Genomic DNA, 18,465 nt, shown 5'->3' with positions numbered 1-18,465 from the left:
CGGAAGGACTTATCATGCTTTACATTCTACTTTGAAACATAAGAACGGCTTTATCTCAGAATGACATGAAAACTGCCCCATGGAAGCAGAGAGCTGATTGTTTTCACGGCGACACTTTACCACGATTTTACCGCGATTTTGGGATTTTAGTTTCGCGAGCGTTTGTAAACAAATGGATTATCCTCCTCAATCTTCTCTGGACACGCACATGCACACGCACGAAGCTTGCGAGGCACGTCAAAACAAAGCGTAAGTCAATGGTGGCAGCAGCAACAGCTATAAATGTTATAAACCTTAGCAGCCCATGTGTTAAAGGAGTAGTTCACCCCCAAAATGCCGTGGAGCCAATGGAGACTCATTCCTAAAACAGAAATTTGATTACAATAAATGCATGCCTATTGATTCCGGATGGGGACCCAAATGCATTTGGGTCCCCATCCGGAATCAAAGGGGGGAAGTGTACTATTATCACATTTTTGTCTGCATTTTTGTAATGCGACAAATAACATAAAAATATATTATTGAACTCAAGTCTCCATGGCGTGAGTAATCAAAGAAAAAAAAAGTCATTTTGGGGATGAACTACTCCTTTAAACAAATAGCATCTCTCGTACCTAACTGCAACTGTAATACCAATAATGAAAGTAGCTATTTTACTTGATAATGAATACAATTTGCAAAATGATATACTGATATACTGCTAGCTATAGCAGTGGCTGAGACGGCAGGGAAGAATACAGAGCGAACATGTGCGTGAGTGTGCATGCCATCCGATCCGCGACTGGTTCGGCCCTCAAGTCGCCTTTCATCCAATGCGGCCCTCACCACCAAAATGAGTTTGACACCCCTGCTGTAGACCTTAGGCACGGTGCCAACATTGGCACGGGGGGGGGGGGGGTGATCACTGGCACACTGGCAGGAGTGTGAGAGAGAATGTTACAGCTGGTAGAACCGAGATGGGTGGTTATTTATTACTGTGAGAGAGAATGTTACAGCTGGTAGAACCGAGATGGGTGGTTATTTATTACTCTGAGTCTGATGATCATTATAACAATGTCCTGACAATCACAATATGTCATTAAATGTTAGGTTGACATCTAGAAAATAAAAACATGGAACTTCATTTAAAACAGGTTGCTGACCCCTGATCATAGTGGCCTAAACAACAATAGATAACAGACAGACAGACATTTGGAAAATGATATGTTTGATGAGTGTCTGTCACAGCGTTTCTCCTCAGTGGCTGGAGCAATTGATCTGAAATCACATCACCATTAGCATATGAACACACCTGACATAACTGTGAAGCCCGTTTGTCACTTTCACCAATCATATGCTGTATATTAGCATTTTTATGGTGTATCTATATCTATTCTGCATCTAGCATGAGGCATGTCTATTCGGCATCTAGCATGAGGCAACATGTTTAACCAGCTCTGTGTGTGTGTGTGTGTGTGTGTGTGTGTGTGTGTGTGTGTGTGTGTGTGTGTGTGTGTGTGTGTGTGTGTGTGTGTGTGTGTGTGTATTTCTTACATTGATGCTCCTACATATTATCATGCAAGCACCAGTTAAAGTTACTTTCCATCCCTCATATACTGTGTGCACAGTGCACACCCCATAACCCACACACTGCACATCATTTCAGAGCTTATATCTTTGAACGGGTAAGGGTTAGTTACTAATAGCAAAGCAATCATAAACAGAACATGCACAATTATTTCTCTCTTCCACTCCCCCATACAATATTAATCTCAATAATGTTGTCTTCATCTGTAAAATACAAATTACGACACAGAACAGAATAATTACATTTAGAAATATGTAGGCAGGCATTGACACTAAGGCTTGCCCACCTGCCCTGGCAAGTAAGGTGGGCAAGTAAATAAAACTTTCGGGCAGGTGAAGTTTGCTTTCAGGTTGCCCGATAGGGCAAGTGCTCATTTGAGAGGGGACGCAACCGTCTATAAACACAACACCAAATATGTCTAAACACCTGAACGTGGCTAGCATGCTCTGTTTTCTGGTGTCTGTGAAACGTAACAAGCTTGAAATAATAGACATATTCAATCATAGCTATGGAGGTATTTGGATATGGAAGTATTGAGGTATGACATTTTTTTATCGCACAGCCCCAGAAAGTAAAGAAAGTGTTAAATTGAGCATACTACCCATCATTTTATAATGGACGATTTACTTTTCGGGCAAGTGGGCACGAGCTTTGGGCAAGTAGAACATCACCTGTACTTGCCCGACGGGCAAGTGCCAATGAGACCTTAGTGTCAACCCCTGTGTAGGTGTTAACCTATTGAAACCAAAGCATCATAAAATGTATAGTTTGAGTTTAATAACATTAGCAGGTTGCAGCGTGACACTCTGTTCTGTGCTGTGAGCTTGTACATCTGCTATTTCTGGTCATGTTTCAATGTTTTTAATCTTCAGAGTGTGAGAACTACTGATTCAGAGGACGTTTGTAGAAACTAGAAAGGACCTCAGCAGGTCTGAATGATGAAGGTGAAACAGCCTTCGCTGAGCGGAGAGACATGCATGGTTGATGTGAGTGTTAGTGAGACAGCATGCACTGAACACACACACACACACACACACACACACACACACACACATGCATGGTTGATGTGAGTGTTAGTGAGACAGCATGCACTGAACACACACACACACACACACACACACACATGCATGGTTGATGTGAGTGAGTGAAACAACATGCACTGAGCACACACACACACATGCATGGTTGTTGTGAGTGTTAGTGAAACAGCGTGCACTGAGCACACACACACACATGCATGGTGTGTGTTAGTAAAACAGCATGCACTGAACACACACACATGCATGGTTGTTGTGAGTGAGTGAAACAACATGCACTGAGCACACACACACACACACACACACACACACACACACACACACACACACACATGCATGGTTGTTGTTGTGTGTGAGTGAAACAACATGCACTGAGCACACACACACACACACACACACACACACATGCATGGTTGTTGTTGTGTGAGTGGAACAGCGTGCACTGAGCACACACACACACACATGCATGGTTGTTGTGAGTATTAGTGAAACAACGTGCACTGAGCACACACACACACATGCATGGTTGTTGTTGTGTGAGTGAAACAACGTGCACTGACTGCAGGGTTCCCACACATTTTTTCCAAAACTTTTCCAAAACGTTTCCAGAATATTGAACCCAATTTCCAGGACTATATCGTCGTTGTCGGGTAGAAACCTCGTATCTCCAAGTTTAAAATGTGTACGTTCTTTCGCAAAGTAAAGCCCTGCTTCATCATACGAGGCCGTCGCACAAAAGTAGTGAAAACAGCAGATCTACAAGCACACAACGCCTCGCAGTGCGAGGCGTTGTGTGCTTGTAGATCGGCTGTTTTCACTAGTTTAAATCATTTTTAAAATGATAAATGCAAAAGGTTTCCACCCAGCAACAACGATATAACAATAATTCAGCGCAACAACGCGTTGCTTACGTTAAACACACCAAGGTGATCAACTAAATGAATCCATGGACGTTAAACACACCAAGGTGATCAACTAAATGAATCCATGGATGTTAAACACAACAAGGTGATCAACTAAATGAATCCATGGATGTTAAACACAACAAGGTGATCAACTAAATGAATCCATGGATGTTAAACACACCAAGGTGATCAACTAAATGAATCCATGGATGTTAAACACACCAAGGTGATCAATTAAATGAATCCATGGATGTTAAACACACCAAGGTGATCAACTAAATGAATCCATGGATGTTAAACACAACAAGGTGATCAACTAAATGATGTTAAAGCTATACTGTGTAAGTTGCTCAACTAGTGGTCAGTAGCAGTAGAGCAGACCGCGGTCGCGTCTGCTTTTTTTGGCCGTTTTTCGCCGCGGACCGGGCATTCAGACCACCGCGTCCGCCTCGCCTCGCCGAGACGAGTCAATAGAGGTCTTTTGTGTCCCTCTACGAGCCTCGGTTGGGGAGTTACATGCTAAACTCCTAGACCAGTGTAAACACTGCAGTGTACTTCCTGAAGAGCTCAGCAGTGTATGATCTGGGCTTTGATTGGCCGGTAGGGAGACACGTGTACAGAATGATGCATATAACATAATTTTGCCGGGAAAAACAGCCCCGGTCACGGCCACCAGGGCTCAGTAGAACACATATAAAGAAAAGGCTTTGGGAGCTGAAATTAACAGAGTGGGGGTTCTAAAACTTTAGCGATTTAATAGTTAGGACAATTTTAAGATATGTTTTATAAAAATCAAACCTCGGTTCGAAGTGGAGCGGTGAATTTGAGCAGTTCCAGGTCTATGTTTTTGATTCTATGTGTTCTAAATCTATGAATTCTGTCCTAGATCTATAACACAGTGATGTTGCTAGCTTTTTAATGTAATGAGTCCCGGGACTCAAGAGGGGTCTTTCAGATGGGTCCCAGGGACATTTTATGAGTCACACAAAAAATCAACGAGTCAATGTAATTTTTCATAAAGTGTAGCATTTAACTTGTGTTAACCCTAACCCTTTAATATGTGCAGTATATGCAGACATAGAACAGTGCAAAGTGTATGCAAAATGAAATAGGACCTACATTAATAAAATAAGATAAAATAAAGACCAGTAATTCCCAACTGATACTTTTACTCCACTAAATCTCGGATCCGAACTTTACTCCACTACATTCATTACAAAACTTGATAGTTATTAGTTAGTTTGTAGATTTTGATTTATACAAATCATACATTAACCACTTCAGCTGTAGCCTATATATATTTGGCCATTTAAATAGCTCACATTGTGAGCTTGTAGATTTGCCATTAAAAATATTTGTATACACTTGAAATGGGACATTCACAATGAGTACTTTTACTTTTGGTACTTTAAGTACATTTTGATATCAATACTTTTGTGCTTTTACGCACAAAAGTAAAAAACAAAAAGTTTTTTGTTCTGGTAGCTGCAGAGAAAGGTCCTTGTCCAAATGTCCTCCTGCATGTGGTTGTGTATGAGTGAATAATGAAGATGAGTTGTCGATGCTTGCTTGGTCCCAGTGGTGTTTGTTGACTTTAAGATAACACTGTGTCGTTACTGAGGAATGTCAACAATGTTGCCAGGTTTGCTCATTATAAGTGACTTTGGTCTTCTTTTCCTGTAAAGTCTCTAGTTGCGAATTGCTTTTATTTGGGCTTGTTTCTGAAGTATAGTTGCTTATGTGGCTTGCTTTCAACATGCTTTTAGAAAATAGCGAATGTAATATAGGTCAAGTGGTGAAACCTTTGGGCTCGTTTTCATAGACCTGTTTGCTTGTTTCACTCACAGAATCTGGCAACCGTGGCTTCTCCCCTCTGTGTGTGTGTTGCTTGTTTTTGGAGTGAGTGTGGGGGGTGGGCCGTGTGTGCATGCGTTTGTGTAGTGTGTGTGTGTGTGTGTGTGTGGGGGGGGGGGGGGGGGGGGGGTGCGTGCGTTAGTGTAGTGTGTGTGTGTGTGTGTGTGTGTGTGTGTGTGAGTGCGTGCGTAGTGTGTGTGTGTGTGTGTGTGTGAGTGCGTGCATAGTGTGTGTGTGTGTGTGTGGGGGGGGGGGGGGGTGCGTGCGTTTGTGTAGTGTGTGTGTGAGAGTGTGGGGGGCGGGCCGTGTGTGCATGCGTGTGTGTGTGTGTGTGTGTGTGTGTGTGTGTGTGTGTGTGTGTGTGTGTGTGTGTGTGTGTGTGTGTGTGTGTGTGTGTGTGTGTGTGTGTGTGTGTGTGTGTGTGCGCATTTGTGTGTGCGTGCGTGCGTAGTGTGTGTGTGTGTGTGTGTGTGTGTTCCTTGCACATGTGCGTGAGTGCTGAGGTGAGTGTGCCTGGCCTGCACAAAACAGCGCCCCTCCTTTAACTAGTGTGTTGTGTGTGGCCACTCAAGGTATTGCCAGACTACGGACACGGCCAGCCAGCCAGCCACCCAGCCAGCCAGCCACCCACCCACATACCCACGGATATACCTGTCTATTGGGAGCGTTTTCACCGCTCCAAAAAAAGTTACATAGTATAACTTTAAACACACCAAGGTGATCAACTAAATGAATCCATGGATGTTAAACACACCAAGGTGTCAGATCAGATCATGTTCTTCTTGCCCAGAGGCCCCAAAAGGTTAAATCTTACTCTTGTAGTACAAATGAATGTTAAATCCAACTGAGTGACGACAGTCCCTTTGAAAGACAGACTGAATGCTGCTGGTTGTAACAACAAGATGAATAGCCAATCATATTTAATCTAAACAAGGGGTCTTCAACAGGGGGTCCTCAGAGTTACTACAGGGGTCCTTCAAATCTGTGTGGGGTAGAAACTTATTTTCTCCTTTTTTTATATTAACAACTTGAACCCTAGTGTCCATATTCTCACTTTAGCCAAAAATAGGCGTTGTGAGCTTGTAGATCGGCTATTTTCGGCAAAGTGGTTTGGTGTAGAGGGGAAAAAGATCAGACCAAGCACAGAGTGAAAGGTCAAGTTTATTAAGTATTATCAAGTGGTTAAATATCTGAAAACACAAATTGACATGAATCCAAAATACACTGATGATTGTGCCGTCAAACAATGAAACTATATGGAATCTATGAACAGGTTGTGGGGGTCCCTGCTTCATCTCTCTCTCAACTAAGGGGTCCCTGCTTCATCTCTCTCTCAACTAAGGGGTCCCTGCTTCATCTCTCTCTCAACTAAGGGGTCCCTGCTTCATCTCTCTCTCAACTAAGGGGTCCCTGCTTCATCTCTCTCTCAACTAAGGGGTCCTTGGCCTGAAAACGTTTAAGACCCCTGATGTAGACAGAATGCATGTTCCTGACAGCCAACCAGAAAGCAAACTCCACTTGTCCTAACGTTTTATTTGCTATCCTCTGGCGGTCTGGCAACCCCTGGTAATGTGATGTCACACTGATGTGTAACGCCTGGGGTTCAAACCCAGGTCTACCGCATGGACATCTAACATGTTAACCTCTAGACCACAGGGATGTCCCTACCGCATGGACATCTAACATCTTAACCTCTAGACCACAGGGATGTTCCTACCGCATGGACATCTAACATGTTAACCTCTAGACCACAGGGATGTTCCTACCGCATGGACATCTAACATGTTAACCTCTAGACCACAGGGATGTTCCTACCGCATGGACATCTAACATGTTAACCTCTAGACCACAGGGATGTTCCTACCGCATGGACATCTAACATGTTAACCTCTAGACCACAGGGATGTTCCTACCGCATGGACATCTAACATGTTAACCTCTAGACCACAGGGATGTCCCTACCGCATGGACATCTAACATGTTAACCTCTAGACCACAGGGATGTCCCTACCGCATGGACATCTAACATCTTAACCTCTAGACCACAGGGATGTTCCTACCGCATGGACATCTAACATGTTAACCTCTAGACCACAGGGATGTTCCTACCGCATGGACATCTAACATCTTAACCTCTAGACCACAGGGATGTTCCTACCGCATGGACATCTAACATGTTAACCTCTAGACCACAGGGATGTTCCTACCGCATGGACATCTAACATGTTAACCTCTAGACCACAGGGATGTTCCTACCGCATGGACATCTAACATGTTAACCTCTAGACCACAGGGATGTCCCTACCGCATGGACATCTAACATGTTAACCTCTAGACCACAGGGATGTTCCTACCGCATGGACATCTAACATGTTAACCACTATCATCGTTGACTTTAGGAAGTCTAAAGTCAATCACAGTCCCTTAACCATAAATGGTTCACCTGTAGACATAGTGGACAGTTTCAAATTCCTGGGTGTTCACATAACAAACTCACTCACATGGTCTCAAAACAGCGAAGGTATCCTTATGAAAGCGCAGCAGCGATTGTACTTTCTGAGGCGCCTCAGGAGATTTGGCCTGAGCACCAAGGCTCTTGTTAATTTCTATCGCTGTACCATAGAAAGTGTTTTGACAGGATGCATCACAGTGTGGTTTGGTAACGTGACTGTTCAAGACAGTACACAGTTACAGAGAATTGTGAAGAGAGCTGCCAAAATCATTGGCACAGAATTACCACAGCTACACACAATCTATAACACACGCTGTAAGAAAAAGACAGAGAACATCTTAAAGGACAGCTGTCACCCCGCCCATTCCCTGTTCTATCTCCTCCCATCCAAAAAACGTTACCAGAGCATCAAATCTCACACCACCCGTTTCAGTAATAGTTTTTATGCTCAAGCAATCAGGATGCTTAACGAAGAGATGGAAGCGAGACGTAGGTAGTCATGTGCAAGATACGCAGTTTTTAAACTGTACACTGTTACACTGTATGGTTGTTTTGTTGTTTTTGGGTTGTCCTGGGTGACCTGTTGTTGTCTTGTTTTTTTGTGTGTAATAAGGCTGAGAGTGCTCTTGGCACAAGCATTTCAATGTATGTCTATACCTGTATGGATGTGCATTTGACTAAAATAAACCTGAACCTGAACTAGACCACAGGGATGTCCCTACCGCATGGACATCTAACATGTTAACCTCTAGACCACAGGGATGTCCCTACCGCATGGACATCTAACATCTTAACCTCTAGACCACAGGGATGTTCCTACCGCATGGACATCTAACATGTTAACCTCTAGACCACAGGGATGTCCCTACCGCATGGACATCTAACATCTTAACCTCTAGACCACAGGGATGTTCCTACCGCATGGACATCTAACATGTTAACCTCTAGACCACAGGGATGTCCCTACCGCATGGACATCTAACATGTTAACCTCTAGACCACAGGGATGTCCCTACCGCATGGACATCTAACATCTTAACCTCTAGACCACAGGGATGTTCCTACCGCATGGACATCTAACATGTTAACCTCTAGACCACAGGGATGTCCCTACCGCATGGACATCTAACATGTTAACCTCTAGACCACAGGGATGTCCCTACCGCATGGACATCTAACATGTTAACCTCTAGACCACAGGGATGTTCCTACCGCATGGACATCTAACATGTTAACCTCTAGACCACAGGGATGTCCCTACCGCATGGACATCTAACATGTTAACCTCTAGACCACAGGGATGTCCCTACCGCATGGACATCTAACATGTTAACCTCTAGACCACAGGGATGTTCCTACCGCATGGACATCTAACATGTTAACCTCTAGACCACAGGGATGTTCCTACCGCATGGACATCTAACATCTTAACCACTAGACCACAGGGATGTCCCTACCGCATGGACATCTAACATGTTAACCTCTAGACCACAGGGATGTTCCTACCGCATGGACATCTAACATCTTAACCACTAGACCACAGGGATGTCCCTACCGCATGGACATCTAACATGTTAACCTCTAGACCACAGGGATGTTCCTACCGCATGGAAATCTAACATGTTAACCACTAGACCACAGGGATATCCCTATGAGCCAGGGGAGATGCTAGACTTTTGAGGCCATCAGGCTGCGTAACATCTGGGATTCGAACCTGTGTCTCCTACGTAGAAACGAAGGGCTCCTAAAGCCAGACTCCTTAACCACTAGTCCAAGAGGACACTAAGGACTCCTAAAGCCAGACTCCTTAACCACTAGTCCAAGAGGACACTAAGGACTCCTAAAGCCACACTCCTTAACCACTAGTCCAAGAGGAAACTAAGGGCTCCTAAAGCCACACTCCTTAACCACTAGTCCAAGAGGAAACTAAGGACTCCTAAAGCCACACTCCTTAACCACTAGTCCAAGAGGACACTAAGGACTCCTAAAGCCACACTCCTTAACCACTAGTCCAAGAGGACACTAAGGGCTCCTAAAGCCACACTACTTAACCACTAGTCCAAGAGGAAACTAACAGGGAATGCACATCAATGCATGAGCAACACCTGCTGCCATGGACACACATAGCCGCAAATTGCAACACTAGATTTTATTTTAATGGGATGAATCTAGGGTTGCAACACCTCCCATAGGCAGCCAATGCATCAAAACAGTTTTTTTGCTATCTGGTTGTATTAAACAACATGAAACTCGCCAACATTGGGGCTCTATGGAAAGCCTGAAGTATATCCCCTTTCTATCTGCAAAGTGTTTGTTTCATAAAAATCCACCATAGACATGGTATGAGCTACTTTCTATCAAGCAATTTTGTTCAGGTGATTCTTTTTTCTAAGTGCTGGAGTTTGGAAGCGCTCGTGGAAAATCGCTCAGCGGTCCTGTGACCACCTGGTTCTAAATGTCACATAATGCAGGAGGCAGCGGGACGTTGCGTTATAGAAGACGAGCGCTTCCGAAGTTCAACACTTAGTAAATAAACCATGTCTGCTCGGATTTCTTGACAGAAAGTAACTCATAACATGTCTACGGTGGATTTTTCTGCAACAAACTCTTTGAAGATAGAAAGAGGATTATTTGAGCTTTCCATACAGCCCCAATATTGATGAGTTTGACGTTGTTTAATACAATCAGATAGCAAAAAACTGTTGTGATGCATTGGCTGCCTATGGGAGGTATTGCAACCCTAGATTCATCAGATTTTTGAGCGGTGGTCACACCGTCTCCTATACGTGGCCGTGTGTGTGTGTCCGGCCGGCCGGCCGTGACTGTATGTAGCCTCAAGGCTGCAGTACCTTTTCTGACCACACATGTTAAGGGAGGGGCGCTGTTGTTCTCTCACACACACACACACACACACACACACACACACACACACACACACACACACACACACACACACACACACACACACACACACACACACACACACACACACACACACACACACACACAGGGGGGAAGGGTGGGTCAGCATGTGTGGTCAAGTATTATTATTATTATTAACAAACTGAATGTTTTAGGGTCAAATAAATTAGAGTGTGTGAAGAAACTACAGCATTGTAAAGCACACTAACCCCGCTGCACCCACCCAGTAGTGCTGTTGCACAGCCTCCACGACCACCGCTCAGTTCACACGGGTGTGATTTTTTTTTTAAATCTAGCGTTGCAATTTGCGGCTAGGACACACATACAACTGCAACAAGATAAACATGAATCTATGTTTGTACACTGTAAACATGAACTACCATGAATGTATGTTTGTACACTGTAAACATGAACTACCATGAATCTATGTTTGTACACTGTAAACATGAACTACCATGAATCTATGTTTGTACACTGTAAACATGAACTACCATGAATCTATGAACACTGTAAAACAACCTTAACTACAGTGAAACACAGGGAACAACATGCATAGTGTGTACTGTAAACTACCATCAATGAATGCAAGTGCATTACAGTTAAATGGGAAGTTAGCTACAGTGAATGAACATCAACTACACTGAATTCAGGATGTTCACGATCACAACCCCAGAGGCAGCTCCACTAATCATCATCAACGTAGATTTAACACTAAACAAGGCGCTAACTCATTCTCCTGCTATACCATCAACATGTGGAACGCCCTTCCACAAGCCTTAAAGGAGAGCAAATCCCTAGCCTCCTTCAAAATTGGTATGAAAAGTCACCTTCAGGCGGCTGCTACCCGTGACTTGTAAATAGACTAAGCCCCCATGCTCCCCCCCACCCTTTTTTTCTGCCTTTGTATTTGATGTTATGCTTTTGAAACTGATATTATCCTAGATAAAGTACTATGTTCTATCCGTCTGTCTTTCAATGTTATATGAGATACTTAAAGTGTGGTTCCTGTGGAAATAAGCTTCGGCTTTCTAGGATCTCCTTTTAGTTGACCTTGTACCAGTGATTTGTACTGTCATGAAACTGTACTTTTTTCTATTGCAAACTTCTAATAAATTATTCAATCAATCAATCAATCAATACATGTTTGTTACAGTGAATAGATGCTTGTTATAGTGAATAATGTTTGTTACAGTGAATAGATGTTTGTTATAGTGAATAATGTTCGTTACAGTGAATACATGTTTGTTATAGTGAATAATGTTCGTTACAGTGAATACATGTGTAAACTAGCATTAATGCATGTGCAACAACGATAACTAGCATTAAATGGACGTATAAAGACGTTAACTACTAACAAATGCATGTATAACAACATTAACTCTCATTGAATGCATGTAAAACCACTTTAACTAGCATTAAATGCATGTATAACCAGATAAACCTGAGAGAATGGTTGCATGTGGTGTAGTGCTGTCCGTCATGAAACTGTACCTTTTTCTATGCAAACTTCTAATAAAGTCTTTATTATAAAGTGTTGCTGCAGCGAGGGTGAAGGGGAGGTGGGCTGAAGACGCTTCCCTCCAACCTGCCCTGGGTGACATTACTGCCTGGTGTCTGTTCACTATCACCACTATACTAACACCACTAACACCACTATACTATCACCACTAACACCACTATACTATCACCACTAACACCACTAACACCACTATACTATCACCACTAACACCACTAACACCACTAACACCACTATACTATCACCACTAACACCACTATACTATCACCACTAACACCACTAACACCACTATACTATCACCACTAACACCACTAACACCACTAACACCACTATACTATCACCACTAACACCACTATACTATCACCACTAACACCACTAACACCACTATACTATCACCACTAACACCACTAACACCACTAACCAACACGTTCATGCCCTGGGTGACATTACTGCCTGGTGTCTGTTCCTATCACCACTATACTAACACCACTAACACCACTATACTATCACCACTAACACCACTAACACCACTATACTATCACCACTAACACCACTATACTATCACCACTAACACCACTATACTAACACCACTAACACCACTATACTATCACCACTAACACCACTAACACCACTAACCAACACGTTCAGGCCCTGGGTGATATTACTGCCTGGTCCCTCTGTTCAATATCACCACTATACTAACACCACTAACACCACTAACCAACACGTTCAGGCCCTGGGTGATATTACTGCCTGGTGTCTGTTCCTATCACCACTAACACCTCTAACACCAGTAACACCACTAACACCTCTAACACCAGTAACACCACTAACACCACTAACCAACACGTTCAGGCCCTGGGTGACATTACTGCCTGGTCCCTCTGTTCAATATCACCACTATACTAACACCACTAACACCACTAACACCACTAACCAACACGTTCAGGCCCTGGGTGACATTACATTACAGCCCTGTGTCCCTGTTCCTATCACCACTATACTAACACCACTAACCAACACGTTCAGGGGGCCCTGGGTGACATGACATTACTGCCTGGTCCCTGTTCCTATCACCACTATACAATAGTACGATAGTAACACCACTATACTAACACCACTAACACCACTAACACCAGCAACACCACTAACCAACACGTTCAGGCCCTGGGTGATATTACTGCCTGGTCCCTCTGTTGAGTCTGTTCCTATCACCACTATACTAACACCACTAACACCACTAACACCAGCAACACCACTAACACCACTAACACCACTAACACCATTAACCAACACGTTCAGGGGGTCCTGGGTGACATTACATTACAGCCCTGTGTCCCTGTTCCTATCACCACTATACTAACACCACTAACACCACTAACCAACACGTTCAGGGGGCCCTGGGTGACATTACATTACAGCCCTGTGTCCCTGTTCCTATCACCACTATACTAACACCACTAACCAACACGTTCAGGGGGTCCTGGGTGACATTACATTACAGCCCTGTGTCCCTGTTCCTATCACCACTATACTAACACCACTAACACCACTAACCAACACGTTCAGGGGGTCCTGGGTGACATTACATTACAGCCCTGTGTCCCTGTTCCTATCACCACTATACTAACACCACTAACCAACACGTTCAGGGGGTCCTGGGTGACATTACATTACAGCCCTGTGTCCCTGTTCCTATCACCACTATACTAACACCACTAACACCACTAACACCAGTAACACCACTAACCAACACGTTCAGGCCCTGGGTGATATTACTGCCTGGTCCCTCTGTTGAGTCTGTTCCTATCACCACTATACTAACAACACTAACACCAGCAACACCACTATCACCACTAACACCACTAACCAACACGTTCAGGGGGTCCTGGGTGACATTACATTACAGCCCTGTGTCCCTAGACCAGTGTTTCTCAGTTGGTGTGCCCCTGAGAAGGGTCAAGTGTGCCCCTTAAACTGCTTGAAAGCCAGTATTGTATTTATCATTTTAAAAATGATTTAAACTAGTGAAAACAGCCGATCTACAAGCACAAAACGCCTCACGCCGCGAGGTGTTGTGCTTGTAGATCTGCTGTTTTTACTACTGTTGTGCGACAGCCTTGTGTGATGAAGCAGGGCTTTACTTTGCGAAGAAACGTACACATTTGAAACTTGGAGATACAAGGTTTCTTCCCGACAGTGACGATATTTACACCCCCGTATTATGTTGGTGTGCCCATGGATTCTTGGGACATGAAAAGTGTGCCCATGCAGAAAAAAGGTTGAGAAACACTTAATAGACTCCCTATGACCACTACTGACACCACTAACTAGTTAGCATGGTAATAACTAGACACACATCACCCTAAAGCACCCTACCTACCTACAGCACCCTAGAGCCCCTTTTCGACTGCAGCTTTAGCACCACACCACACTACACTACACCATACCACACCGCACCACATAACATTATCTACGTTTTCCATTACACAAAAGTACCCCATCGGTAAGAAGCAAATTGACCCTTTTAACTGTGATTATAATACAATATAAATTTGTATTACAACTATCCTAAATTATAATACACTATAATGGATTATAACTGTGATTATAATACACTATAACGTATTCATGTATTACTATGATAATTATAATGCACTATAATAGATTATAATAGTGGTTATAACACAATAGAATCTATCATGTGTTACAACTATATCCTGGTGGTCTAAATGAAAAGTCAGTGAGTGATCAGTCATTATGAAGTGTTTGGCCCTGTTTGGCCTAGCTCAGACCTACTCTGGATTGGATATGTGTTAGTAGTACCACGTTTAGTACCACTTTCACACCACTCTACCCAGGTCCTTGTAGTGGAAAGCCTGGCACAAGTGGGCGGTGTGGTGTGGTGTGGTGTGGTGTGGTGTGGTGTGGTGTGGTGTGGTGTGGTGTGGTGTTGGGCCAGTGGAAAATGGTCTTAACTAGTTAGCAGAGTAATAACTAATAACACACAGCACCCTACCTACCTAGAGCACCCTGCTAACACCCTACTACAGCACCCTAGTATCACCCTGCTATCACCCTGCCATCACCCTACCAGGGTGGGCTAGCCTGCCCCCTCCCCCTCCATGCTGTTCTAAACACGGTGAGATGACAGTCACTCAGAGCCAGTTAGAACCAAACTAGCATCAACATGATGCTAGCAGCCTGCTAGCTGCTCTAGCATGGAGCCAGAGCGCTCCGCTGTGCTTTACACTGTTATTTAATAACATTAAATATGTTATTTATCATGTTCTATAAGCTGGACAGTCACACACACTGCTGTGAAGAAGCACAGAGCCAGGCTAGCGCTAGCCTAGCCGCTGCGTTAGCCTTTCCCCCCTTCTTTGTGTTAGCACGGAGGCTAACAGCGTTAGCCTAGCGGTTAGCATGCTACATGCTAACAGGATGAAAGACTAGAGATGGGATTTATGGCTCTTTGAAGTGAGCCGGATCTCTGGGATCCGTTCCTTTCAAAGAGCCGTTCAAAATACTGGCTCATTCCTCATTCTAGTTACTAGAGTTACTTTGTAGATTCTGATTCTAATTACAAATAACTTCAACCATTCAAGACATTTATTTCGGACATATATAGGTACATACCTGCCATTTGAAAATAGCCGATCTACAAGCTCACAATGCGTCGCATCGCGACGCATTGTGAGCTTGTAGATCTGCTATTTTCAAATGATGTTTCTACATTTTACTCATTGGAAAACCTGTGCAACAGGACATTCTGCATAATGAGTACGTTCTAATATTGGTACTTTAAGTACATTTTGATACCAATACTTTTTTACTTTTACTCAAGTACATTAACATTCCAACTTCTACTTGATTGCAGTATTGATATTTTTACTTAAAGGGGAATATTGAACTACACATTAGAGGAGTTGTGTGGGAAAAAAAGTTCCCCCTCTTCTGTGTTTCCTAGAACTGGAAGATTGATGTTGGGGTTTGTATTGTAAAGTACAACTTGATGACATCACACATTGTACTTTACAATACAAACCCCAAAATCAATCCTCCGGTTCTAGGCAACACAGAAGAGGGAGGAACTTTTTTTTTAATGTCCACACAACTCCTCTAAGGTATATTAATGACATAGTTCAATATTGAAAATGGGTGGTCTTCACCTTTGAGTGACAGGGTTCCCACACATCTTTACAGATTAATTACCAAAACTTTTCCAGAATATTTAACCCAATTTCCAGGACTATATAACAATAATTCAGCTCAATAACGAGTCGCTTACTCCTATGTGCAATATGCCTAAAGACAGGTAGTGTATGCCAGTGGTTCTCAACCTTTTCAGGCCGTGACCCCCAAAATAATCATATTTGAACTGGGGACCCCGGCACCATGACGAGCACTAAGAGTTGAGGAATTTAGTTTAACACGGTTTTATTGTGAAAATAGCCGATCTACATGCTCACACAACGCCTCGCAACGCGAGGCGTTGTGAGCATGTAGATCTGCTATTTTCACAATTTCTGCCTCTAATATTTGACAATTTAGCCAATGTTTAATTTGTCATTTCAGAGGTATTAACAAAATCAATAACCAAAGACAATGCATAGCTATTTTTTCCAGGACCTTCCAGGACCCTTGATCAATTCCAAAACTTTTCCAGTACTGGAAAAATATTTTTCTAAATTTCAAAATATTTCCAGGAATGTCATGACCGTGGGAACCCATTGAGTACTTTTCTCCCCCACGACTGTTCATTTAGAAAGGAACGGCTCCCTACTGTGAACAGAATCCTATCGTTCATTTCAAAGAGCCGTTCAAAAGACTCGATTGGTTCGTGAACGTCCCACCTCTATGAAAGACATGGTAAAGAATCCATGTTTACAAACTGACGTCCTTTACAGTTTATTACAGTCTGACTGAATATTAATAATAAACCTCATATCAGAAGATATTAATTAATCACTGCGTCATTAACATTAATAAACACTTGTTCTTGTCCTGCCACTGATTGGTGGGAATTTGTGTGTTTTTGTTGCGGTTGTTTTTTGTTGTGTTTTTGTTTTGTGTCTTCTTTGCCCCCCACACAAAAAAACTGATCTACAAGCTCGTACATGATGCTCTTTAATGTAGATCTCCAGATCCATAGATCTATAGATCTGACACCTTTTAGCCTTCGGTGTGAAGTGAACATCTGTTAGACGTCTAGACTTGTAGATCTAGTGTTGTGGATGTGTGGGTGTGTGTGTAGATCTGGTACAGTTAGCATGAAGCTAACGGGCTGAAATGTTGACATTATTGTATCCTCCCAGTAAACATAAACTAATCATAATACTGGTTATTAGACTAATAATCACAGATATATGAACATAAACTAATCATAACACTGGTTATTACATTAATAAACAGATATACAAGCATAAAGGACCATCATTAATATGATAAATAAACTCACTGTGTCTGTGTGCTCCGGCCTCATCTCCTCTCCAGGCCGGTCCAGGCTCTCCTCTCCCCCCGGCGGCAGAGCCTCGGAGCCCCGCAGGGAGCTCAGCGCAAGGCCGAGGCTCCCGGAGGGCCCGCCGAGGAGGAGGCCTCCTCCCGGTCCTCCGTGGAGGATCAGCGGCACGTCGTCCAGCGGCAGCGCCGAGGAGGAGGCTCCCTGCTCGGCCTGCGAGGAGCCGTGCGCCCCGGAGCGGCCAAGCTGCCAGCGCTTCTCGGAGCGCAGGCGGCTGCGAGAGGACCAGGGCCGGCCGGGGAAGCGGCCCCGGGCCGCCGTGCCTCCGGAGCCTCCGCCCGTCCCGGGGTCCGCGGGGGTCCGCGAAGGGCCTGCCATGGAGCCGCAGGTCGCTGCAGATCCCGCTGCCGCCATCATGGAGCCCAATGTTAACTTGTACCTTTAGCTTGTGTGGTAGCAACACACACACACACACACACACTGCTCTGTCTGTGTGTCTGTGGATGGATGGATGCTGGAGACACACACACACACACACACACACACACACACACACACACACACACACACACACACACACACACACACACACACACTAGAGGGACGGAAGGCGGGATGGGAGCGGGGGGCAGCCGCAATGCCGCACGGGAAATGTAGTCTCTCTCCTTCCCCTCGAGTGCTTGGGCACCTTGATGTCCCTAGGTGGGCACCGCACCGGTGGGCACCAAGGACAAGTGGGCCGACTGGGCAC

At 44.0% G+C, this 18,465-nt stretch overlaps 1 protein-coding gene across 1 annotated transcript in view; it reads right to left on the bottom strand.

The window, feature by feature from the left end:
• kmt2bb (lysine (K)-specific methyltransferase 2Bb) overlaps window positions 1-18,128 on the bottom strand; it is a gene marked incomplete at its 5' end in the record, with an annotated part of 107,280 nt that extends 89,152 nt beyond the window's left edge. Inside the window, one exon of the mRNA XM_080744627.1 lies at window positions 17,715-18,128. Coding sequence (XP_080600753.1) covers window positions 17,715-18,128 — 414 coding nt within the window. The remainder of the gene's footprint in view (window positions 1-17,714) is intronic.
• Window positions 18,129-18,465: the final 337 nt, after the last annotated feature.

Source organism: Nannobrachium achirus (genome assembly GCF_963921795.1).
Source record: "Nannobrachium achirus genome assembly, chromosome: 2".
Lineage (NCBI taxonomy): Eukaryota > Metazoa > Chordata > Actinopteri > Myctophiformes > Myctophidae > Nannobrachium > Nannobrachium achirus.
The sequence above is the reverse complement of the archived record's forward strand: the minus strand, read 5'-3'. Positions and strand labels throughout refer to the sequence as shown.